Here is a 24,296-nt window from a genome sequence, read left to right on the forward strand (position 1 = left end):
GCATACGTTTTCATTTCTGTACATGTATTTGTTTTGTTTCATTCTTGATGTTTCATTTTCATACATAGTTATTTACTGTCTTCATTGCTCTAGAAAAAGTTTTTGATTAGGCTAAGCAACTGGAACACCTCTGATATATTTAATTCAATTGAACTAATCTAATACTGGGACTAATCTAATATTTTTCATATGGTGGCTCACAATTACATCTGGTCACTTTGCACTTTTCAATATATCTGTTCATTTCTGGTCGATAGGTTTAAGCTTTTAAAGTCAATTCTATTCCATTAAATGCCTCTGTGATGGGCCAGTAGGTCAAAGGTATTCTTGTGTAAATCCTACCTGACCTTTATGGACACTCAGTTATGAGGTTTATAACACATATGATCACATAATGTAAATTTACAGTACAATGATGAAGGAGACCACTTAAACCAGAAGAATGAAAGATGGAAAATGTGCAGTAACAAATCATAGTAATATGACATTATAGATTATAATTGTATATTAAGTTTAGAAAATATTTCGATTAGAAAGTGAAGTGTTACTAAGAGCACATTTCTGGCACACATCCAGATGATGGCTTGGCTTGCATTGCACCATGGTAGTGGTTCCCCTGATAAAGAACTGCAACCCACACACTATAAAACATAACAGTAGACACATTTCTGTAATCTTCACCCCATCTGGAAGATGATGCTATCAGCATGACGGTAGCACAATGGTAAAGATCTGGGCAGTTCAGTTCAAGTGTTTCTGACTGAGGGCCATAATGAGGGTGGCAAATGATCATGTTTTATAATTATTATTTTTTTTTTTACTAATATTATAAGTGAACTTCAAGGAACATATTAAAATAATAATGATTAAAAAAAAGGCTCATCATAAACCTTTAAAACAAAGAGAACAAACAGAGCATTGGATGAAGTAGACGTTTCCCTAATCAAAACAACAACAACAACAAATGTATTAGACAAGGGAACAATCAGAATAAATACAAGAGTTGAATTGAAATTGGGAATCAATGGCAATTCAACATTACAAATGGGAGCTATAAATACACAATACACAAAGAGTAAGTAATTAATTACAGGTGATTGTTAACTTGAGTAACAAGCTGTGTTGACGGTGACCTCTGGTGACTTGTGACATGATTCAATCACCGAATGGCACCCTCTTCTAATCTGTCTTCTCCTTGGCCATACAGCCAGGTAATTAGCATATAGTAGACAGTAGTAGGGATAGTATTTAACCAACATGCTTCTCGAGTGGAAAAAAGCATAGAAAGTTGTCTGTTCTCAGAAATGATCAGAAAAGAAGACATCATTATAAGGACAGAAGACGCTGAACTACCGGAAGGCTGCATAACATACAGGACAATTGTAGGGATCTCACAAGCACATAATAACAATAAAGGAACAATAGAGAAGACCACACTTTACTTGTCAGTCCTAAGGTACAAAGGTCATTCTGAACCTCTCTTCCAGTATCAATCGCTTTTTACCAAGAACGCCTATGCAACTTCACCCCCCTTTATATGTGGGTCAAAAAAGACCCATGGGAAATATAGATGATTATTCTTTATAAAACTACTAATGTGTTCAAGGAAATTAACTCTGATTATAATTCTATTAGTAATTTACATTTTAAGTAGTTGATTTGTATTTTATTGAATTCTGAATGGGTTCAGACACATTGAAGATGCAGTAATTTTGGGTGATACCGTGAAAAGTCTATATGAAAAATATGAAACAAAGATTATTTGATTACTAGTCCCTCAGCCCATATATTTATTAACAGATTACTTGAAGTAGAAGGAAGCAAACTACAACCTAATGTTCTATTCAAGAGCTACAGTCAGACGAAGTGTAAGTAAGCCCAATACTGTGTGTTATTGCACAGTATTATTATGACAACTGTTTTTGATTCAGGTGTTTCACACTTCACTCTGTGAATCCCCTTGCCTGATCTCAGCTCAGATTGGCTCTTTCACATGCTCTTGTTTCTCACCCTCCAGAAAATCCCTTTAAAGACTCTTCCTCAAATGATGTCTGCAAGAGGACTCTCATCCTGGTGGGAAAAAAGCATATTCATATAATGTGCCTCATTTGACCCATCATCTGACCCTTCCATCTAAAGAATCTGACACCCTGAAATCTAGATATCTAAATTAAGCTTCAGTGGAGTTTTTGGTATAATAAATATGACTCTGACATACAGCTAGCAGAATTTAGTATAGTTAGGTGTTATTATTTCAGCAGTCCATTTCCTTTCCTTAATTTTTAATATACAAAATGTGAGTTTTTGTTTATGGGAATGTCAGATTTAGAGTAACAACAACCTCATACATTTCTGGAATACCATGTTGAGAAAAGCAGTATCTTGTGATGAAATAAAAACATTAATTGCGATCCCAAGCTGTCATATATCTGGTTATGACACAATCCTACATCATCTACATGAGGGACTGCATCTCAAACCCAAGGCTGATTCCTACTGATCTTCAGAGTGAACATACAGTTTCTTGTCCTTGAAGCATTGAGTGTTGTATTAAACCACAGCTGTCATCTGGACCTCTTTGATGTTTCTTGCCTCATTTGTTTCATCTCAAGGTCTTCTAAATCATTCTGAATATGTAGCAGTTTTTCTGCTCCAGGCTAACTGTAACTTTTTCTTGACTTTGCAGTTTGCTAGTCAAACTTCAATCATTAGGTGCGGTATGTTTGAGTACCTGAATGAGGGGAAAAACTTAACCATCTTCTTGAATCCCTGATATTTCTATCAACTAAACTAATCTAGTGTATCCTGAGTGGATATCCATGCTGAACAAGGGTTTATTGACCTGACTGTTTAAGATAAAGTTCCAATTTTACCTCATTTTCCATGAGTAAGCAGAAAAAAGGAAGAGTGATAGAGGCAAATAGCAAACTGACAGCTTTCAGAATTGCCATAGGTATACCTTACAAATGAGCATAGTATAGTCATGTGGGTGGTTTAAATGTTTGAGACTTTTTCAACTTTAAAGGACTAGCAAAGAAAACGGGTTGTGCCTCAGATCTTGTCTCAAAGGCATCCCATAGTGTTTCTGTGGCATATTTGACTACTATACTATATTGTACATAATGTTCCATTGTTTACAAAGCAACACCCAACTACATTTAGCTGTAAATCCCGTTCATAACTCCAGAATGCTGTTTTTGCAAACCCATTCACAGTACACCGCTCAGAAAAACGCTCCTGCACTTATGAGTCTTTGTCTGCCTCCTAGTGGCCATAATTATGCTCATGTTTCACAAGGAAGTTGATCAAAGAATTGTCCAAGGTACATCTTCAGATATAAAATGTTCAAAAAGCGTTTATTTCAGTTAGCTTATCTTGGACATTATTTGGCTTTACCTTATTCTTCGGTTTAGCTTGGACATCCTTGCCTGAAGCAAACTCTGAGGAAGGCTCAATTTTTAAAACTTTGTAAAAATGGACAACTTTTGTATCTGATGGGCTTTGGAACATTATCAAGGTTTGATTCCAGCAAGCAGTACTCCAAAATCAGTATCACAACATTTTGTATATCTTGGAAGAAAGTGCTCGGCCTGTACTTTTTACCTAGCAAAACAATTAAACAAAGAATCAGTGTCACTTTAAACCAATTATGATTCTGTATGAAAACCTAAATTCCATGTAAAAGATCCTTCCACTTTGGTTCAAGAGTCATACTAGATAGGATTTAAAGGGAGAGTTCACCTAAAAATGAAAATTCTCTCATCATTTACTCACCATCATGCCATCACAGATGTGTGTAACTTTCTTTCTTCTGCTGATCACAAAGATTTTTAGAAGAATATCTCCGCTCTGTTGATTCATTCAATGCAAGTGAATGGGGGCCAGAACTTTGAAGCTCCAAAACGCACATAAAGGCAGCTTAAAAACAATCCATACACTCCAGTGGTTTAAGCCATGTTTTCTAAAGCATTATTATCGGTGTCGGTGAGAAACAGATAAAAATATCTACTTTCACTTTCTTTTGTTTTTGGCGACTCACATTCTTTGTGCATATCGCCACCTACTGGGCAGGGAGGAGAATTTATAATAAAAAAGGACTTTAATATATATCTGTTTCTGACCCACACCTATCATATCACTTCTGAAGATATAGATTTACCACTTGGGTCATATGGATAACTTTTATGCTGACTTTACGTGCTTTTTGGAGCTTCAAAGCTCTGATCACCATTCACTTGCATTGTTTGGACCTACAGAGCTGAAATATTATTCCAATAATCTTTGATTGTGTTCAGCAGAAGAAAGTCATACACGTCCTTGATGGCATAAGAGTGAGTAAATGATAAGAACATTTTAATTGTATTACTTTTATGCACCCATTCTGCTTAAAACCATGTGGCTTTTGATAAGCACCATCTCACAAAACAGGAAAAATATAAGAAATTGCTGAAGAAATACTCAAATGTGCCAGCTGTCCCTTTAGTTTCAATGATTATATTTGGAATCAGTTTTTTTTTTTGTGTGTGGAAATGATGCAGTATATAAAAAAGGAGACAGAAACTTACTACAGCTAAATGCCACTACTCCATCCTTGCACATTGCAGATGAGATATTTGAGGGTTTACCTCTAAATAATAAACATCCACCCCGATTCATCACCTGAGCCCTTGTTCAGTAGAACCCCTCTGCTTACCTGATGCTTTTGTCAGGAAGTGCAGCAACTAAAGGTTCAATGTTCAATCCTTAGAAACTTTGCATATAAACTATAAACAGTTGGAAATGCTTTCTGCAGATCAAGGCCATCTATAAAACCATCAGAAGCTTTGGGGGGATTTCTCTTCCATATCTTCTGTACATGTTAGCACTTTCAATATGAGTGTGACTTAACGTACATGGGCAACCATGAAGTGAAGAATTAGACCCAGACAGGATGGGATGTGCCGAGTTGTTTGTAAATAAATACGTAGAAAAATGCAACTTAGGGGGGGCAGTCCTATGAACTCTGAACTGTTCAGTATAATCAGGACTTATTAAAAAAAGGACAAGTGGTAATAGGGCACAGTCAATTCAGTCTTTCTAGGGCACAAATGATAGGGCATGAGGGGGTGTGTCTTATCAAAGGGAGGGGCTAATTCCTCTCCTGCACAAACACAGTCTCCTGCGGACACAGTCCTGCTTCTTGCAGTGTGATGTCATAGTCCAAGTGAGCGAGTCTTCGGCGGGGGAAGTTGGTGACAAGTTCAAAGCGTTCATTGGGGAACCCCTTCGACTGAACGTGTCTCACCAGTGCCTGAAAAAAAACAAAATGGAGAAGAGAAAGAAAATGGAGGGTACAATTATAGATTTATTTCACATCAGATTAGTGTTTCCAACAGAACCCTGTTCTTACAGTTGGTCCTAACTAATAGGTCCTAACTGTGAAATATTTTAATGTTTTTATATATATATATATATATATACTCAGCAAATAAAGAAACGTCCTCTCACTTTCAACTGCTTTTATTTTCAGCAAACTTAACATGTGTAAATATTTGTATGAACATAAAAAGATTCAACAACTAAGAAATAAACTGAACAAGTTTCACAGACATGTGACTAACAGAAATGGAATAATGTGGGGGGGGGTAATGATAACGCTCATTCCTTCGATGATAAACGCGAGTCCGACCATCACCCCTGGTGAGACAAAACCGTGACTCGTCAGTGAAGAACACTTTTTGCCCGTCCTGTCTTGTCCAGCGAAGGTGGGGTTGTGCACATAGGCGACGTTGTTGCTGGTGATGTCTGGTAAGGACCTGCCTTACAACAGGCCTACAAGCCCTCAGTCCAGCCTCTCTCAGCCTATTGTGGACAGTCTGATCACTGATGGAGGGATTGTGCGTTCCTGGTGTAACTCGGACAGGTGTTGTTGCCATCCTGTACCTGTCCCGCAGGTGTGATATTCAGATGTACCGATCCTGTGCAGGTGTTGTTACACGTGGTCTGCCACTGCGAGGACGATCAGCTGTCCTTCCTGTCTCCCTGTAGCGCTGTCTTATGCGTCTCACAGTATGGAAATTGCAGTTTATTGCCCTGGCCCTCATGCCTCCATGCAGCATGCCTAAGGCACGTTCACACAGATGAGCAGGGACCCCGGGCATATTTCTTTTGGTGTTTTTCAGAGTCAGCAGGAAGGTCTCTTTAGTGTCCTGTTTTTATAAATGTGACCTTAATTGCCTACTGTCTGTAAGCTGTTAGTGTCTTAACGACTGTTCCACAGGTGCATGTTCATTAATTATTTATGGTTCATTGTGCAAGCATGGAAAATATTGTTTAAACCCTTTACAATAAAGATCTGTAAAGTTATTTGGATATTTATAAAATTATCTTTAAAATACAGTGTCCTGAAAAAGGGACGTTTCTTTTTTTGCTGAGTTTACATATACATTGGCGGCCAAACGTTTGGAAAAATGTACAGATTTTGCTGTTTCGGAAGGAAATTGGTACTTTAATTCACCAAAGTGGAATTCAGCTGATCACAAAGTATAGTCAGGACATTACTGATGTAAAAAAACAGCACCATCACTATTTGAAAAAAGTAATTTTTGATCAAATTCAGACAGGCCCCATTTCCAGTAGACATCACTCCAACACCTTATCCTTGAGGAATCATGCTAAATTGCTAATTTGCTACTAGAAAATCACTTACCATTATATCAAACACAGTTGAAAGCTATTTGGTTCATTAAATGAAGCTTCACATTGTTTTTGTGTTTGTTTTTGAGTTGCCATAGTATGCAATAGACTGGCATGTCTTAAGGTCAATATTAGGTCAAAAATGGCAAAAAAAGAAACAGCTTTCTCTAGAAACTTGTCAGTCAATCACTGTTTTGAGGAATGAAATCTATACAATGTTTGAAATTGCTAAAAAAACTAAAGATTTCATAAAAAGGGGTACACTACAGTCTTCAAAGACAAAGGACAACTGCCTCTAACAAGGACAGAAAGAGATGTTGAAGGCCAGATGTACAACTAAACAAGAGGATAAGTACATCAGAGTCTCTAGTTTGAGAAATAGATGCCTCACATGTCCTCAGCTGACAGCTTCATTGAATTCTACCCACTCAAAACCAGTTTCATGTACAACAGTAAAGAGAAGACTCAGGGGTGCAGGCCTTATGGGAAGAATTGCAAAGAAAAAGCCACTTTTGATACAGAAAAACAAAAATAAAATGTTAGAGTGGGCAAAGAAACACAGACATTGGACAACAGATAATTGGAAAAGAGTGTTATGGATCTTAACCCCATTGAGTTTTTGTGGGATCAGCTAGACTGTAAGGTGCGTGAGAAGTGCCCGACAAGACAGACACATCTATGACAAGTGCTACAGGAAGTGTGGGATGAAATGTCACCTGAGTATCTGGACAAACTGACGGCTAGAATGTCAAGGATCTGCAAAGCTGTCATTACTGCATGAGGAGGATTTTTTGATGAGAACTCTTTGAAGTAGTTTAAATTGTAATTGTAATTTTTCATATTATTAATATCCTGACTATACATTGTGATCAGTTGAATGACACTTTGGTGAAAAAAAGTACCAATTTCTTTCCATAAGAGCAAAATCTGTAAATTATTTCAAACTTTTGGCTGCCAGCATATAAAACATTTTTTTGAAAATTTCTCAAACAGACTCAGCGAGTTCATTGTTAGATTACTTCAAACAGAGAAGTTCATGAGTCTGATTCATTACAATTCGATAATTCTGACTCAGAAACAAAAATGTCTCATAAGAGTCACTGATTCATGAACAGGACTACACTTCACCCAAAAAAAAAAAATTCTGTAATAATTTACTCACCCTAATGTCATTCTAATCCTGTAAGATTTTATTTCTAACTGGAAACACAAAAGTAGAAATTTTCATGAATATTTCAATACAATCGCAATTCATAATGATAATGAATTAAAAAAGGACCACAAAATATCATTAAAAGTATGTGGCTTGTGCATCATATTCCAAGTTTTCTGAAGACATATGATGGTTCTGGTGAGAAACAACCTGAAATGTAAGTAATTTTTCAACATCCGTTGCAAATTCTTTAGCACAATGAGAAAAGCTAATTAACAGCAGCTTGTGTGTTTACATGAAAACTTGCGTTGTTTAGTACTAAAATCAAAACCTATCGTATGCCTTCAGAAAACTTCGGAAAATGACACACGAGTCGCATGGACTACTTTTATGGTAGTTTTTTTTTTGGGGTCCTTTTTCTGTCACTGTATTGAAAAGATGGTCTGAAATATTCCTTTAAAGAATCTCCTTTTGTTCCATATAAGAAAAAGTAATTCGGATTTGGAATGACATAAGGGTGAGTAAATTATGACAGAACTTACATTTTTAGGTGACCTGTTCCTTTAATAGTGGTGTGAGAAAAATCTCACTTTAAATGAATACTGCAAAAAGAAAAAGGAACTATACAAATATTCAAACTATACCCACCATAAGCTTAGCATTAGCAGACAATGCTATCTGTTCCCTCTGGCCATCTGGGTATCGCAGCATTAAGCGGGCCTTTGGACCTGCAGACAGAGTCGTTTTAGTTATACATGTATTAATTCACTCTGAATACCGTTGGTGTTCCCAAATGCTCGAATAATTTCAATTAAAGCAAGAGAACAAACGACATGAAAGAAATGCTGTATACCGTTGTCGTCTGGTTCTGCTGTGCTGGTGCTGGCAGGTTCTAAGGGCTGATGTGATGTGGATTTGTGGTTCTCTCCAAGCCGCTGCTGGGACTGCGTTTGCCCTGTCAGACTGTGATTATTACCTGCCGGCTCTAGATGGTTCTTCTTACTCTCCTCTTTTCTGTGGCACAGCTCTTTGTGTGGATCCTTCCTGTGATGGACAGGGCTATCTGGTCTAGTGAGTTGGGTAGTGGTAGGAGCTAACTCTGTGGAAACATGTCCATCCAATGAATCCTCCCCTCCGCCAGCCTCGTTATCAGAGCCGTCCACTGAAATCAGGCCTTCACTGTCAGAGAATGGCTCTGCTTCTGAATCATCATCTGATCGTGACTCTGCCTTGTCCAGGGTAGACTCGTAGTGTGTTTCTTGAAGTGAGGCCCGGATAGCTGCCTCTAACTGGCTGTCTTCACTGGCATCTATCAAACTCTCCTGTATAGGGAGACAAAAGACTGCAATATGAAAAGATGCTGATCTGCTGAAATGCTTTTTCAGGAACTCCTGGACACCGGAGGTTTTTAAAGACCTTTAAAGTGAAAACTTACAGAACGAGCACGTTTGGCAGGAGGTTGACTGGACTGCCCATCCAGCTGCCCGTGCTCTGATAGGAAGCTCGTGACCTGATCCAGGAATGAGGACACATCTAACTGGTTCCACTCAACCATCTTTTGTCCTGTATTTGTCACAAATGAAAACAACGAAACACTTCCAGACAACACATAGCAGTAACAGACAAAAAAAAAAAAAATACATTCTCTATACATATTGAGATCCAATTTCTCTATACATACTGAGATCCATCGTAAAAATTCTTAACAATGCTCTTATGTCGTGTTTCTCACCTGTACGGGGGTCCAAAATAGAAATATAGGGGAACTTGTTAAGCTTGTAAAACTGAATGTACCTTTGCCCTTCCTCACTGTCATGGTACACCTACAAATAAAAATAAACATAGGAGACCATTAAGTTGGTTACAATAATTCAAGCCGATAACTTGAGTTCATCAGTCATCTTGTTCAGCTCACAAGAGTCAGAGTACCCACCCTTTTTAAACAAATAATTTCCATGACTTTTCCAAGCATTTGTGATTAGTTGACACAGATTTTTAAAATCATTTTGGTTCGGATTAGAGATAAACCGATAATTGTTTTGACCGATATTTACACTTTTCCACTTAATCGGTGATAGGCTCTTGAAAATTAGGTTTAAAAATAAAGTTGGACACAAAAAACTTTACATTTTATATATTAAGTTAGGGGCTTTGAACAAGTGTATATTGCAACTAAAACTAGTCAAACTAATTATTTGAAGACTATGCACAATAAGTTTAGTAAAGTAGTTTACCAGAGGCTAGTGATAATTAAGTTGTCAATGTGCCTGAAAAGCAGAAATAAAACAAGAATTAAAAATCGGTTATCGGACACTTATCAGAGAATTCACCCAAAAATTTAAATTGTCTTATTGTTCATACCATCCCAGATGTGTATGACTTACTTTCTTCTGCAGAACACAAACAAAGATTTTTAGAAGAATATTTCAGCTCTGTAAGTCCAAACAATGCAAGTGAATGGTGACCAGAACTCAGAAGGTCCAAAAATGCATACACAGCATAAAAGTAATCCATTAGACCCCAGTGGTTTAATCCACATCTTCTGAAGCAATTTGATAGGAGTGCGTGAGAAACAGATCAATATTTATGTCCTTTATCTCCACCTTTGACCAGCCCCAACCAGTAGGTGGCTGAATATGAAAGTGAATGTATAGATTTACAGTTAAAAAAGGACTTGAATATTGATCTGTTTCTCACCCACACCTCTCATTTAGCTTCAGAAGACATGGATTAAACCACTGGAGTCTTATGGATTACTTTTATGCTGCCTTTTGGGCCTCCAGAGTTCTGGTCACCATTCACTTGCATTGTGAGGACCAACAGAGCTGATATATTCTTTAAAAAAATCTATGTTTGTGTTCTGCAGAAGAAATAAAGTCATACATGTCTGGAATGGCATAAGGGTGAGTAAAGGATGAGAGAACTTTCATTTTTGGGTAAAATATCTCATTAAACACAAAAATAATCAGTATTGTAACGGTCATTAAAAACCACGGACAGTTGATCTCTAATTCAGACAGATTTGCAAGTGAATCACGTGGACCAGTTGGTGAACCATTTCGACTAATTCATTGAAAAAATAACTAATTCGCTTAGAAATGAGGCATCACTATGGGTTGCGAGTTTTTCACTAAACAAGGTCAATATGTACCTACTTAAATATTTCTAGAAAACTAGAAAAATCCATACTCTCTATAGAAATTTCCAGGACTTTCCCATGAAATTATGAGATGTTATTCATTTCTCTAACTTTCCCATGCCTGGGAGACCCAATTTTAAAATTCCCAGATTTTTCTAGGTTTTCCATGTCCATGGAAACCCAGGTCATTTCCTTGTGAATCACAGTGTTATTCTCCTCAACGAAATCTCTGACAAAATGTTAGTTGACAAAGGTTTTTTTTTTAAATTTTGTCAATGATAAAGAACACAAGACGAAAAAGACGCATCGTGACTATTATTCAATGATTTTATTAAAGCATACTGTTGACGAAAATATGACGAGAAAAAGAATACTGCAAGATATTAATTGTGGAAGATATAAACAGAAGAGGAAACATCTAGGAAAAAATCTGTTTATAGAAGAATATATTAGATATGGATTCATCTAATCCAGTAACCCAGTATATTGGGCATTTCCCTAACTGAGCTTTGTTAGTTTAACACACTGAACACTGGCAAAACACACCGCTTTAAAACTGGTTAATTATTACACTTAAACATATCCTATTTACACATGAGTTTAATCACACCATAAATGAAATTTTACAACTTGCACCTGCACACACAATGAAGCGAATGAACAGTTGAACTTGAACATGTGCTGGTCATAATGTGCGTCAGAGTAAAACTGATTAAAATGAATGAATATGACATGACAAAATAAAATAAAAAAGTAAAGGACATTTTTATCAAATGACTAAAACAAAAAACTGTATAAAAATTAACACTGGTAAATCAGACTACATTGGTCAAACTTTATCTTTGTTTTTGCATACAGCCAGCAAAGACAACACAACAGAAAGATGTGTTGTCTATTTATTGTCTCTCGAAGATGACAAAACAAATGTATGTTTCTGCCAATGTACCTGCCAGAATATGAAATGTTCTCTGATGATGGTTTTCACTGCATCATTGCTCCACACATCTCGGTTTAGACACTGGCAGGCAAAATCCTGGACATTCTGAATGTTGATCATCAGCCATTTGTTCTCAAGCTGACCAGAGTCTTTTGCCTAGGGTGAGAGTGAAACATACAATCAAAATCGCAGTACGCATGACTGATTAGCCAATCTCCAGATGTGTTACTGGTTTTGCACAGGTCATTTTTACATTGTACTGGGTGTATTGACAATACATCAAAGAGATTACCGTCTCAAAGCTGCCTTTGTGCATGAGTTCAATAGGAGGGCGGAACAAATCAGCTAGAGTGCTCAGTTTCTTGTCCATCGCACTCCCGTTTCTCAACTCTTGCTCTTGACGGACTAGAGAGGCACATAGGTATGGTTTTAAAAGATGCACATGCCCATATTCTGATCTTTTTAAAGTGTGTTGAAGTGAGTGTGTGCTGACAGTGTGCATCACTACAACTCACTGGTTTCAGTCTGGAAATCCCGAAATCCATCAAAGATTGATCGCGCTGGTCTACGCCTCTTTGGTACTGCGCAAGAGGAAAAATAATGGTTGACATAAATAGAACAGATTACCAATGAATGTCTGCAAAAGATACGATTAATAAATGAGAACTGTAATACCTCCAAACAAGGGCTCTGGTTCCACCAGAATGTCTTGCTTCTGAGGAATGGGCGCTCGCACATCATCTCTGCCAGAAAGGACACGTCATTCAACATTATTAACAGGCTGCTTCAGAGCATGCAGTGACTTACAAACAACGTAATGCTACAAGGCAGAGAGCCTTTGCTGTTGTGAGTCAACACTGTGCCATGTGAAATCACTCACTCTGGTTCTACAGGGGGGTGTCTGCTGCTCGAGGCTCCGGCTGAACTGGCACTTGTGCTGGGTTCCTCTGCAATCCCCCCTCCGTCTAGGAACATGGTTACTGCCATCTCTAGGTTGTTGTTACATGCTTCCAACATATGCTTCCCTACACTCTCTGTGGCTCCTGCAAACAATCACACGGCAAAACCATTAAAGGAATAGTTTCGAAAATTCTCTGTAAGTGCCTCAATGTAACCTTGATGTTTGCTTTTTTTTTTTTAAGAAAATGAGGAACGAGTTAAAATTAATTTTTGTGGTAAATCAACATTATGCCACAAATGCTGTCGACTGAGCTTAATTTGTATTGAACCCAGAACATTCCTTTAAATAACTTTCCTTTTACAAACTTTTTGGAGCTTCAAAAGTTTTGGTCACCATTCACTTGCATTGAATGGATCAACAGAGCTGAGATATTCTTTTAAAAATCTTCATTTGTGTTCTGCAGAAGAAAGTCATACACATCTGGGATGGAATGAGGGTGAGTAAATGAGAGATGTTTCATTTTTAGGTGAACTATCCCTTTAAGAGCATTTAAGTGAGGTGAAATGTGAGCACAGAAATTAAAGGAGGAATGGATGCACTTAAAGTACAAAAATAAAAATCTGTAACTAGAAATGGGCATTTTGTTTCTTTTTGCCGCTGCCTGAATAAATCTTCAATTAACATCATCAAACAATAAATAAGGCTTTGTTTGATTAAGGGATGAGTAAAATAAAGATAAAGTGCTGTTTCACCAATTATTGTCAAAACATCATGTTAATCAAGCAGTTATACAGACAACGTGCACATTAATGAAACAACATTAGACTTGTACACAGTATCGTTTTTCAGTTGAGTAGTTTCATTTTTTTTTTTTTTTTTTTATTCATCCAGTAAGTGTCCAAGTTTGTAATAATTATGAAATCCGCTAAATTACATAACGAAACCAGCCGCCATTCAAAATAATAATAATAAAAAAATTAAATTACCATGGTAACCATGGTTCCCGCCGAAATTCTACCATCAAATGAAATTAAAATGTCAGGAAAATTCTAATAGTTTCGTTCAACTGTACACACATAACGAAAACTTTTTTTAAACAGTGTAACACAACCATGTTACATTTGTAAGGGAACATTACTTTTTGTACATGGAAATTCTATAATGTTTACAATTTTTTAACTGTATAAACGTCTTGCTCCTATAGCGAGTGTCTATAGATTTGCTCATGTTCCTTATAGCTTTTATTTATATACTGGACTTTCACTTGTTTCAGTTCCTAAAGCCCCGCCTCTTCAAAAGCCGCATGCGCACATCCAGCGCATCTTTCACCTTTACAAAAAAAGTAGCAAGCTACGAAACATGGCCATGTATTTCTGACCAAAAAACTGAAACTACCGAGTGATACGCTCCATCACGCAAGGCTCAAAATAGTGTGTATACACTATAAACAACAGTAAAATTGAACAGTCCGGGTCCGCTAAGCACATAAGAATGGTGTATGTGTTCACTCGGATGACTTTAGAGAAACATACACACAAAACGGATAACTGATTTAGTATCTGCCTACACAAACCGCCATGTTGTGGACTGTGGCTCATGGTCCTCATACACACTTGATGAAGTTGTTAAATCACATGCTCAAAGTTCAGTCCGAGAGTTTTAGATGGCTGTCTGCATACTTTAACATCTACAGTCTACATCTGATCGACCCCTTTCTGTTCTGATCTCTTTTCTTTTGCATATAGAGCCATGTTAACGCAAGTGGAGATAGCAGCTAGCCGAAGCTCTTTCGTTACAGTCTCTTTCCTTTGGATGACAGAGGGGCCAGTTTCCTCTCGATTATTCTTCCCTATATACAGCAATTCCAAAGGCACCTCGTCTAACTCAAACAAAATGGTCTGTGCAAAAATTCCCACTAAAGCAAAATGTCAATATTTACCAGTTATGGCTGTGAACTGTTGTATTAACCCATTAACCCCCGGGGCTGATGCGTCTCCGAGAGTCGCCATCTTGCCGCCACTGACAACAACACGAATGCGCGCATGTGCATCGTCGACCAATGGGATCTCTTGCTGCGTCTGCCTTCGTGCGTCACTTCATTGGATGTCTGGGTAATGTAGTTCAGCCGTAGCATCGATTTTTATTTCTTTCGGCAAAACGCGTCAGCACAGAAATCGGTTGCGTTACGAAATAAATCAGAGGAAGATGTGCTTTCCTTATTGAGGCTAAACAAAGTTCAGTTCTCTGTGAGCATTGTTCAAATTGTTTATTATTTATATACTAGTACATTCAATCCAGAAACAGTCAAGCTTGTAAAACAAAGTGAAAATGCGAGTAAATTAAAAACACACGTCGTTCTTTGACCCTTTTAAAAGGATTGGTTAATCCTATAAAGAATCATCTAAGTGAGGCGCTCAGACACCCCTCCCTCCAGAAAAATGGGATGGCCTAGTGCAGTCACAACCCTTCCATTCACTACTATGGGAGAGAGAACACGTTCTAACATTTCTGAGGCGTCTGTGTGAATATTTCGTGCATGTGTCATTTAATTTTTCCAAAGGCCAAAAAACAAAATAAAATAACAACAACAGTGCTGATCAACTGAAATCCCCTTGCTCTGTTGATATTAAGACTTGGCCTAACATGCCATCAACTACAACTTACAATTTTGTGGCATTAATCTTGGTTAATATCTTCAGTATTAATGAAGAGAGTAAACAAAATGTGTTTGTCACATTTCAGCTAAGACCTCAAATCGGTCAAGTCAACTTGACCAAAGCCAGTTTAAAAGAACTTTTAATCAATGCAGCAGTCTTTCAGCATACTGCTGCAACAAGATACATGAGAAACAGAACTGATATGCATGTTGAATCCTTTACTGCGTAGCCTACTTATTGCTCAAATGCGCGGTCCTTGTAGTGTTCAATTCTAGATCAGATATGAGGAAAGAACAATTATCACAACATCTTCTGCAGTATCTGAATGTAAAAATGAACAAAGATCTTTTTATTATCCCATATAGAAAGTAACAATCTCAACACCTGATGTAAATTACACAGGGCAAAAATATCTGATATTAAACAAACGCCCCTGTCTTGTATATAGGATGCTACTTGAATGGAGGAAGAGAGGAGGAATAGCTACAATGCAATCATTTTCAAACCAAAATGCTAAGGGTCACCATTCTGAACATTTTCCTAAGAGCAGATCTGAGATCCTTTCAAGTTGCCCCTAACATGGCCTCAGTCCTAAACTGAAAATAAATTAACAAGCATTCATTCTATAGCATAGGTATAGTCTCTGTGTTTGAGTAAAAGGTGCCAGCACATGGAATGGCAACACAGGGAGTGTGTGATTCTTTTCTTTTTGTTAAAAAGTAAAATTAAAATAAATAGGGCAGAAGGTGTTGAGGACGATGGTTCATGTGGAAAAGATGCCGGTGGTGGTGGTGTATTTATAATGTGCAGAGGATGGCTGGGTGAGGAAGAACACAATGGGTTTGGGAGGATGAAGAGGATGGTCAGAAACGGATGAAGGTGGCATCAATCTGCCTGACACTGGGCAGTGCCAGCATGATCTTGCGTCTGTATTGTGGGTCCTTCTGCAGGGGGTTTCTCTCCAGATAGACAGTCTCTAGACCTTTGGCATTCTTGAGTTCGTCCAAGTCTGCCCAGTTGTCAATCTGGTTGTCATTCATCTACGAGAGAGAGAAAAGCAGCAAGTACAACTTTCAATGCCTAGAAAAACTTTTTGTTGGGTTTCTAGCCATGTTTATGAAGAAGAAAAACAAAGTTTATAACAAGTTTATAATAAGCTAACTGCTGTCCCATAAATAATAACAGCATTACAAACTGATGCTTTAATAGTGGCTTTCACTTTTTGATACCAAGAACCCCCAAAATATGATGATCCCCTTGAGAGAAACCCCCTTCCTAAAATATAAAGGCAGCTATGTATGTTCATGTACATAGATCCATTTACAGTGCTTGAGAAATAATAATAATAAAACAATATGGTGTTTTAAAAATTAAATGAGTGGCTTTAAAGGGATATTCCGAGTTCAACTCAAGTTAAGCTCAATCGACAGCATTTATGGCATAATGTTGATTACCACAAAAAATAATTTTGACCTGTCCCGCTTTTATAAAAAAAAAAAAAAACTCAAATCTGGGTTCCAGAGAGGTACTTACAATGGAAGTGAATGGGGGCCAATTTTGGAATGTTAAAATACTCACTGTTTCAAGGTATAGCCACAAGACATAAACAATATGAGTGTAAACATGATTTTAGTGTGATAAAATCACTTACTAATCTTTTCTGTGTAAAGTTATAGCCAATTTTACAGCTTCGTTACCATGATGATGTAATGTCAACAAACTCTAAAATGACAATTTAAACAACTTCACTGCTCAAATAATATCAGTTTTAACAGAAGAATTAATGCAAGTGCTTTTACAAAATTATATGCTTCAAATTTCTGCTTTTAAACCCTCCAAAAATTGGCCCCATTCACTTCCATTGTAAATGACTCACAGTAACCTCAATTTTTGCTTTTTTTCAAAATAATTTTTGTGGTAATCAACATTATGCCACAATTCCTGCTGATTTAACTTGTATTGAACCCGGAACATTCCTTTAAATAATAACAAATTAATTGTTGTATTAAAGCCAAATGAAATTCTTAAAATAATCTGGAAAATATAAACGTTTTCTACCCACTATTAGAATAATTGTACAAACATTTTCAATTCATTCGTAGTCTTTAGAAAACAGAATGAAACAGTAAATATTTATTACACCTTTTTTTTTTTTTTAAACCCCCTAGCACCCCATTGCTGGTTTCTGGACCACAATTTGAAAACCCCTGCTTTAAATGACAATTACAGATTTACATCCAGTATGCGATGCATAAAATGGTAAAAATTGTACACCAGCATTCTTTTTTACAGCTTACCCAAAATTCCTTTAAATCAGTCAAGTGGCTGATATTTTCAATCTTTTTTATCCTGTTTGCAGCAATGTCCAAAGTGGTCAGCTTTTTCTGGAAGAAAAAAATAAATAAAAAACGCACATAAAGGAAACAGGATAAAAGACCTGGATATTCTACTACCAAAATATTCTGGGATAAAAATAAAACCACAGCCAGACATGAAAGGTTTGAACACACAGAAATTCCCTACAGGGTAAAGGTGCAGTGGAGCATCAGAGAATTTCAGAAAAGCTGGAGAAATGGGGAAAATTAAACATGAAAGTACTAGACAGTTTTATATGTGTAACTTATTTGTCAGAGCATCTTCTGGATAAATTTAGGACCGTCACCAGAAGAAATAGATTGATGTAAGGACTTACATTGTTCTCCAGTCCCTCTATGACTTCAATGCCATTATGACTCAAGTAGAGCTCACGCAGGTTCAAAAGATTCTGGAGTCCCTCCAACTTTGTGATCCGGTTACTCTGTCAGGCAGGAACAAATGTTAACATTGAGGAAAAGTGTGCAAGGTGCATTTGGCAAAAAATAAAAATCTCAGTCTTTTTAGCACAAGGGTACCTGGATACTGAGAACGGTCAGATTGTGCAGTCCATCAAGGTTCTGTAGCTGAGTGATTTTGTTTGTGCCAAGGAACAAACTATCCAAAGAAGCAAGAGAATCCAGATTCTCAATAACCTAAAACAGTAATTACAATCATAAAATTCAAGCTTGGCAAGACTTCCACTGTATGCAGGGTGCCATGTTATGGAGAAAGGCTTATTCAAACCAAATTCGTGACAAATTTGCGAGACAAACTGCCGACGAAAGGACTATTTACACAGAGACCGAAACAAATAAAATGACAAACTATTTCATCCCTGTACAGTAAGCAGCGCTGTTTTACAAACATTTATTCTGGTGCATGGATATTTAAGCATTCAGCTGTCAATGCATGAGATAAATAATATATTTAACGCTGTTAAGGCATTCATTTATCTTATTTAGCATAACCGTTTCATTATGTTCTTTTAATGTTTTTGAAGGATTTTGAGGAATACAGAATCTGTGTTTTATTTATACGAGTGAGATGAGTAAAGAACACTGTTGCATACGTCCTGTGTCTTCTGTGGCATGTATTTTGCTACGAGTATATTCCAAACGAACTCCCGAACCCAGCTTATTTTTTTAATGCATGGATAACATAACACAAGGTACAGTTATATAAATACATGCAAAATGATGTCCATTAATTAAAACAAGCATAATGTAAAATATGATGCATAACATTAAAAATAATATAATAAGTCTTTTTCTTGTTTTTTTTAAATTATTGCATATTTGTATTGAATTCAGGGTTTCTTGTGCATTCTAAGAAAAAGAGCACAACAGGAATACTTTGTGTTATTTCATCCTTGCAATAAAATAGTAGTGAAGTTCAGCAATTCGTTTGTCTACACTCATAGTAAAGTATTGCATGTAAAGTCTTTTTATGTGATAATTTACTACAAGCTTTGTCCAAATGAATTGCCGAACCTCACTGCTATTTTTAATGCCTGGATACTATAACAGGCACAGTGATATATATATATATATATATATATATATATATATATATATATATATATATATATATATATATATTATTTTTTTTCTCTCTCATTAAGACTACAAAACAGGTATTTTATATGAGATATCAGCACATAAATATTCTAAAAATAAAAGATTGTGTTTACAGCTTCTATATTATTTATTTATTGCATATTTGCATTGAATTTAGAGTTTGTGTGTGTAATGAGTAAAAGATCATTGCACCTGTGTTTGCCTGTTGATTAGTGCCACAAACATGCATTTTTTTTTTTTGCATGTTTGCATTTTGTGAAGCAGCAGCAACTCTGGAAAAATGTCAAAAAGCTCTTCACATTGGTCAGTCAGTTTTCTTAGTCTGAAGGGACGATTTGTCAGACCCAGTGTGAATAGCGCCATGGGAATCCATTGTTCCTAGTCAAAAGCTTGTTCGTAACAATCATTCGCACCAAAAATTTGGTCTTGGTGTGAACAGGCCTTAAGAAATGTAGAATATGATTGGACCGTTAAAGCCTTACCCTGATGCGGTTAGAGCCCAGCTCAAGCATCTGGAGGCCAGTCAGGAGATCCAGATTGGCAATGCCTGTGATTTTATTATGAAGCAGGAAGAGCTTCTTGAGTTTTGTTATACACTCCAATCCCTCAATCTTCCTCAAAATGTTGAATGACACATCTAGCTGCCTGTAAGTCAACAAGTGAAAATTAACTGTAATTCTTCAAATTCATAAGGAGATAGAAATATAAAGGCTGTTGAGTAATTATAATATAATTTATATATTATAATTGCATAATAACTGTAATCAATAATATTTTAGTTAACAGAGTACACTGATAAATAAGTCTGACTTACTCGAGCTCTGTTAGGGCCTGAAGATTCTCCAGTTTGCGGATCTGGTTGTCATAAAGGTCGAGTTCCCTCAATGAGCCAAGGCTTTCCAGGTTCTCGATGCGTTTGATGAGGTTTTGTCTGAGAGAAATTGTCTGAAGGAAGAGAAAAAAAAAGAAAAAGAAAATGACTTACAGTATCATTTATGCTATTACAAATCTGCAATAAGTAACTTGAATGCAAATCTTTCTCCATTATTATGAAATATGCTAGATTCACTCTCTGACAGAGCAGTAGATTGAGGATAAAGCTGACACCACACTAGCAGACTCCAAAAAACTCGATTTTGGCCGAGCGTGTCACACATGTAGACTGTTTTGTTGAGATCTCACTCTCTTCAGGTTGAGGTACACCAACTCACTGCAACCATCTCTCTCTGATTCCCTATAACATGGAGCTTGTTGAAATAACAACAGTAGTACCACGTGAGCTTAAACAATTGTAATAGAGTGATTTAGGGTGTTTTCAGACCTGTAGCTTGCTTGATTTGTTCTGAAACAGGGGCTAAAAATAGTTCTTCATGGTTCAGTTCACTTTCACAAAGTAATATTTCAAAACGGACCAAAACTGTCGTTGTGGTTATTTTATCCGTCATTAGTTGATTTTGCATTATTTGTGCATTATAAAGTACCTGTGGTCACGGAGCACTCTCTCTCTCTCGCACACTTGCACACTCACATACAAACATAAAGAATTCCTATTCTGTCACTATCCAAAAGAGATGCTTTTGTGACAATCGACCTGTATCTAATACAGCCACCAAAAAGCTTTATCTGCATTTTTATGATGAATTACAGTGACAGCTGACCTTCATATTTCTTCTCTGTCTGTTTTGGTCTGGATCTGAGATCGATAGGCATGTTCCTATAACAACCGAACCAAGGGAGAAAATGCACCAGATTTCGAAACAAATGTTCCAAACAAGCCAGGTGTTAATATGCCCTTAGGATGCGATTCATGGAGTAAATTTACCTTGTGAAAGTGTGTGATTGTGAATTTATCCGCTCGAGGCTTGCCGAAGAACGCATATGTCCATATGCAGCTTTCAGTGAGTAAGATATTACGTTCAATAAATCAAACTGTTGTGGCTTCGCTTTCTCATTTTAGTGTAGGAAAAAAAAAAAAAAAAACAGGAAAAACGCTTGGTGACAGAATCACTTTGGATTACAATCAGCGTTTGTGATTATATGCAGCTGAGTGCAATCGTCAAAACGTTCAGATCAGCTTGACGTCAGTTCTTCAATAAAAGAAGCTCATTAGTCACTTGACGAGAACACAAGAACCCGCCTCAGTGACAGAATTATTTTTTCAAGCGGGCCTGATGTGATTTTTCAGTAATTGAAGCCATTAACTCAGCAAGGAGTCCTGATGGTCAAATGATTAACGATCTCCCGCTGGCAGACGTTAATGCACGCTTCATCTCCTCACACCTAAAAATCACTGGAAAAATTGGCTAGTGTGTTGCCAGCTTAACATGTGGGGTTGTTGTTTAATACTCTTACCTTTGCCTTCTTAAGAACCTCCAGACCCTCAATCTTCCCAATCCTACAATGGACCAGATCCACATCCTAAATGAATAATTAAAACACAGTGAGAATAACCGCATGCATCTAACCTCACAACTAAAACTCATTCAACCCTAAAGTCACCTCTTCATCTGGGTCTAAGGTTATGGTGTCCATATCAACTGGTGATTCCTCTGGTACTGAAAGAGGGAGCGAGAGAAGACGGTTATACATTTAGAGAATAAATATGTTTTAATTTATTTGTTTCTTCACATTGCTTTGGAGGCAAATTAAATGTCTGCAGTGGTCTCACCAGTTGAAGGCGCTTGCAGGGAGTCAACCTCTCCATTGAAACTCTTCCTCTTGGTCTCATCATCACCGGATTCCTCAGACTCACCCCTCCTGTCAACTATAAATACATGATATTGATTAGGTAAGGACCTGTAGTACACATCTCAATGTGCTAACAAAATTAATCACCAACTTGCTTATAGAAAGCCATTAAACTCCTGATGCAATGACGCTGCTGATGCTTCTGTCTGGAGCAAATTATGGGAGATATGGGCGTATTTTCTCGTACTTTAATCTGAAAGCACGGTTTAAGCCTTCATTCATTACATGACCATAATGCTGTTGTTCGAGCCCATCTCACACACACACACACACACACACTCCACCAGCACAAACATGCTAACAAACTGATCCAGCAGTTGAAAACAAACGGAATCATCAGGAAAAACTCGATCTGACACGTCTGATCGTTCACATTCATGCGCTCTTATAATTAATCCACCTGAACTGGTGAGATTTTGACAGGTAAAGTGAGTTTGTGAGCTACATTAGCTAACCAGCAAGATGTGTTGGCATTGACGCCCTGCACATTACTGTACACACTGTTAAAGAGATACCAGCACTTATACACTCTCAAGAGACATAAAATAAAGGCAGCTTTCAGGCCATTTTATAAATGTAATCCGTTAGAATAGCTTCATTTGGATATTTAACGTTAACACACAAATTACAGTCTAAATGAATGGTAAGAGGAAACTAAAATGTTAACAGCAACTCAAATATAAAACCCCAGCTTGTAGGTAAAGGCTGAGAGCATAAAGACTAATCGGTGTTTTAATGCGCATTCATAGACTCTAAATTATTAAAAATAGACAAGTGTGCCCACCTTCCATCTCTTGAGGTTCTCCGACAGATAAAGTCGCCATTTTCCACTAGACCCGCCCAGTTCACTGGATGATTGACGCCGGCACCTACCAATAGGGAAATTGAACTTTTCTCTAGGCACATGATTAAACTTTTAAGTACGTAAACATTAGTTTTGCCTCCATGTCTTTTTACTTATTTTGTTATCTCATAAAATCCTGTAATTCAGGTTCAGCTTCAGCCTATTGCAGGCCAAGGACCCCCTTTTATACGTTATATAAATGTGAGTGATGTATTTTAAGCCTGGCCTATTATAACATTTTAATGCATTTACAAACTTTGTTATAATGCTTACACTGAAAAGCCATTAAAATAACCATTATTGCTGTACAGAATCAAATACTTGCACAATGTGGGAGAATACTGGAACATTTGACAACTTTAGCTTTGGTTGAAGCACTCAGTAATTTTTTGTTTTGCCATCTTGGACTTACATTGGCATCTATAGGCATGGATGCAGCATCTTTCATACACAATAGTTTTCAGTTACTTATATCACTGAAGAAATTTACATTAATTCAAATGATAAATTTAGTGTCCAATAACAGGGTGGTTACTGAAGTGAGTAGTGATCCAAACATGGCCGCCCACATGAGGAGACCTTCTCCATGTAGATTAAATCAGCTTTTATAAGGTTAGTGATATAACTGGATTCTTCCATCTCATGTTGATCATGATTTTATACATACATTTCAAAATTACAATTCATTTCTTCAGGGGTAAAACTTTTTAATGAGGAAAAAATTACTTAGCGCACCTTAACTAAATATTGTACTTCTGTTTACCTCATATTATATTTCCCCCCCACAAAAATGAGCTTGAGATCAAACAATAATTTATGGACCCCCCCATTTGAAATTATGATTGTTGGGGGATAGTTGTAGGGCATACTTATTTTTTTCCTTCTCTTCTATTTTGTTACCCTTTGCACTGTGAATGCATTTCATTTTCTCTATGCTAAATTAATGCCTTGGCACTGGCAGTACAAACATTAAATTATTTATTTGCATGACAAAACACGCAAGATGGCACTGAAAAGGCATATTTAAAATTGAAATGACTAGTTTCACATATTGACATGAAATATGGCACGTTAATGGTTCTTTAACAGTCTATTATCATGTAAGCCTGTTCTTTTTGTAAGATCATGATAACATTCTAGTGTGTTTATATTTTCAGTCATTTATTTACATTGGTTTAATGCATGATATCAATAGTCACTGACAGGAAACTGTCAGAGAGGAAACTGTTTTGTGTATAAGCAAGTATAGCAGGTTTGATTTTTTGGATCACAGAAACAACATTAAAAACATTAGGAAATGTAGTCCTTCA

General features: G+C 36.9%; 2 protein-coding genes across 2 annotated transcripts; both read right to left on the reverse strand.

Annotated features, from left to right (window-relative positions):
- Positions 1 to 3,337: 3,337 nt before the first annotated feature.
- On the reverse strand, positions 3,338 to 14,870 carry ubxn7 (UBX domain protein 7). The gene is made up of 11 exons (XM_051698269.1): positions 14,745 to 14,870; positions 12,785 to 12,947; positions 12,580 to 12,647; positions 12,420 to 12,485; positions 12,197 to 12,309; positions 11,914 to 12,060; positions 9,561 to 9,651; positions 9,264 to 9,391; positions 8,682 to 9,150; positions 8,477 to 8,556; positions 3,338 to 5,290 (listed from the first exon to the last, which is right to left on the reverse strand). Exons 1-11 carry the CDS (start codon positions 14,812 to 14,814, stop codon positions 5,129 to 5,131), a joined length of 1,557 nt encoding a protein of 518 aa, XP_051554229.1. The 5' UTR covers positions 14,815 to 14,870; the 3' UTR covers positions 3,338 to 5,128.
- Positions 14,871 to 15,056: 186 nt separating this feature from the next.
- ppp1r7 (protein phosphatase 1, regulatory (inhibitor) subunit 7) lies at positions 15,057 to 23,071 on the reverse strand. The gene is made up of 10 exons (XM_051698995.1): positions 22,927 to 23,071; positions 22,063 to 22,158; positions 21,894 to 21,949; positions 21,747 to 21,812; positions 20,209 to 20,339; positions 19,877 to 20,039; positions 18,354 to 18,470; positions 18,155 to 18,259; positions 17,760 to 17,846; positions 15,057 to 16,502 (listed from the first exon to the last, which is right to left on the reverse strand). The coding sequence occupies exons 1-10, from the start codon at positions 22,964 to 22,966 to the stop codon at positions 16,326 to 16,328; spliced, it is 1,038 nt and encodes a 345-aa protein (XP_051554955.1). The 5' UTR covers positions 22,967 to 23,071; the 3' UTR covers positions 15,057 to 16,325.
- Positions 23,072 to 24,296: the final 1,225 nt, after the last annotated feature.

The sequence above is a fragment of the Myxocyprinus asiaticus genome, chromosome 5 (assembly GCF_019703515.2).
Source record: "Myxocyprinus asiaticus isolate MX2 ecotype Aquarium Trade chromosome 5, UBuf_Myxa_2, whole genome shotgun sequence".
In the NCBI taxonomy this organism is placed as follows: domain Eukaryota; kingdom Metazoa; phylum Chordata; class Actinopteri; order Cypriniformes; family Catostomidae; genus Myxocyprinus; species Myxocyprinus asiaticus.

What these genes read in the sequence shown, in the direction of transcription:
- ubxn7 (XM_051698269.1), bottom strand. Translation starts at nt 14,814, where the DNA reads ATGGCGACTCTCGGAGACGCATCAGCCCCGGGGGTTAATGGGTTAATA. An exon ending in AACATTTCATATTCTGGCAG is followed by an intron (nt 9,652 to 11,913) that starts GTACATTGGCAG and finishes TTTTATTTGTAG; the next exon opens with GTGTACCATGACAGTGAGGA. An exon ending in AGCAGAACCAGACGACAACG is followed by an intron (nt 8,557 to 8,681) that starts GTATACAGCATT and finishes CTCTGTCTGCAG; the next exon opens with GTCCAAAGGCCCGCTTAATG.
- ppp1r7 (XM_051698995.1), bottom strand. Translation starts at nt 22,966, where the DNA reads ATGGCGACTTTATCTGTCGGAGAACCTCAAGAGATGGAAG. An exon ending in CCTGCAAGCGCCTTCAACTG is followed by an intron (nt 21,950 to 22,062) that starts GTGAGACCACTG and finishes TCCCTCTTTCAG; the next exon opens with TACCAGAGGAATCACCAGTT. An exon ending in CTGATTTAAAGGAATTTTGG is followed by an intron (nt 16,503 to 17,759) that starts GTAAGCTGTAAA and finishes TCTCTCTCGTAG; the next exon opens with ATGAATGACAACCAGATTGA.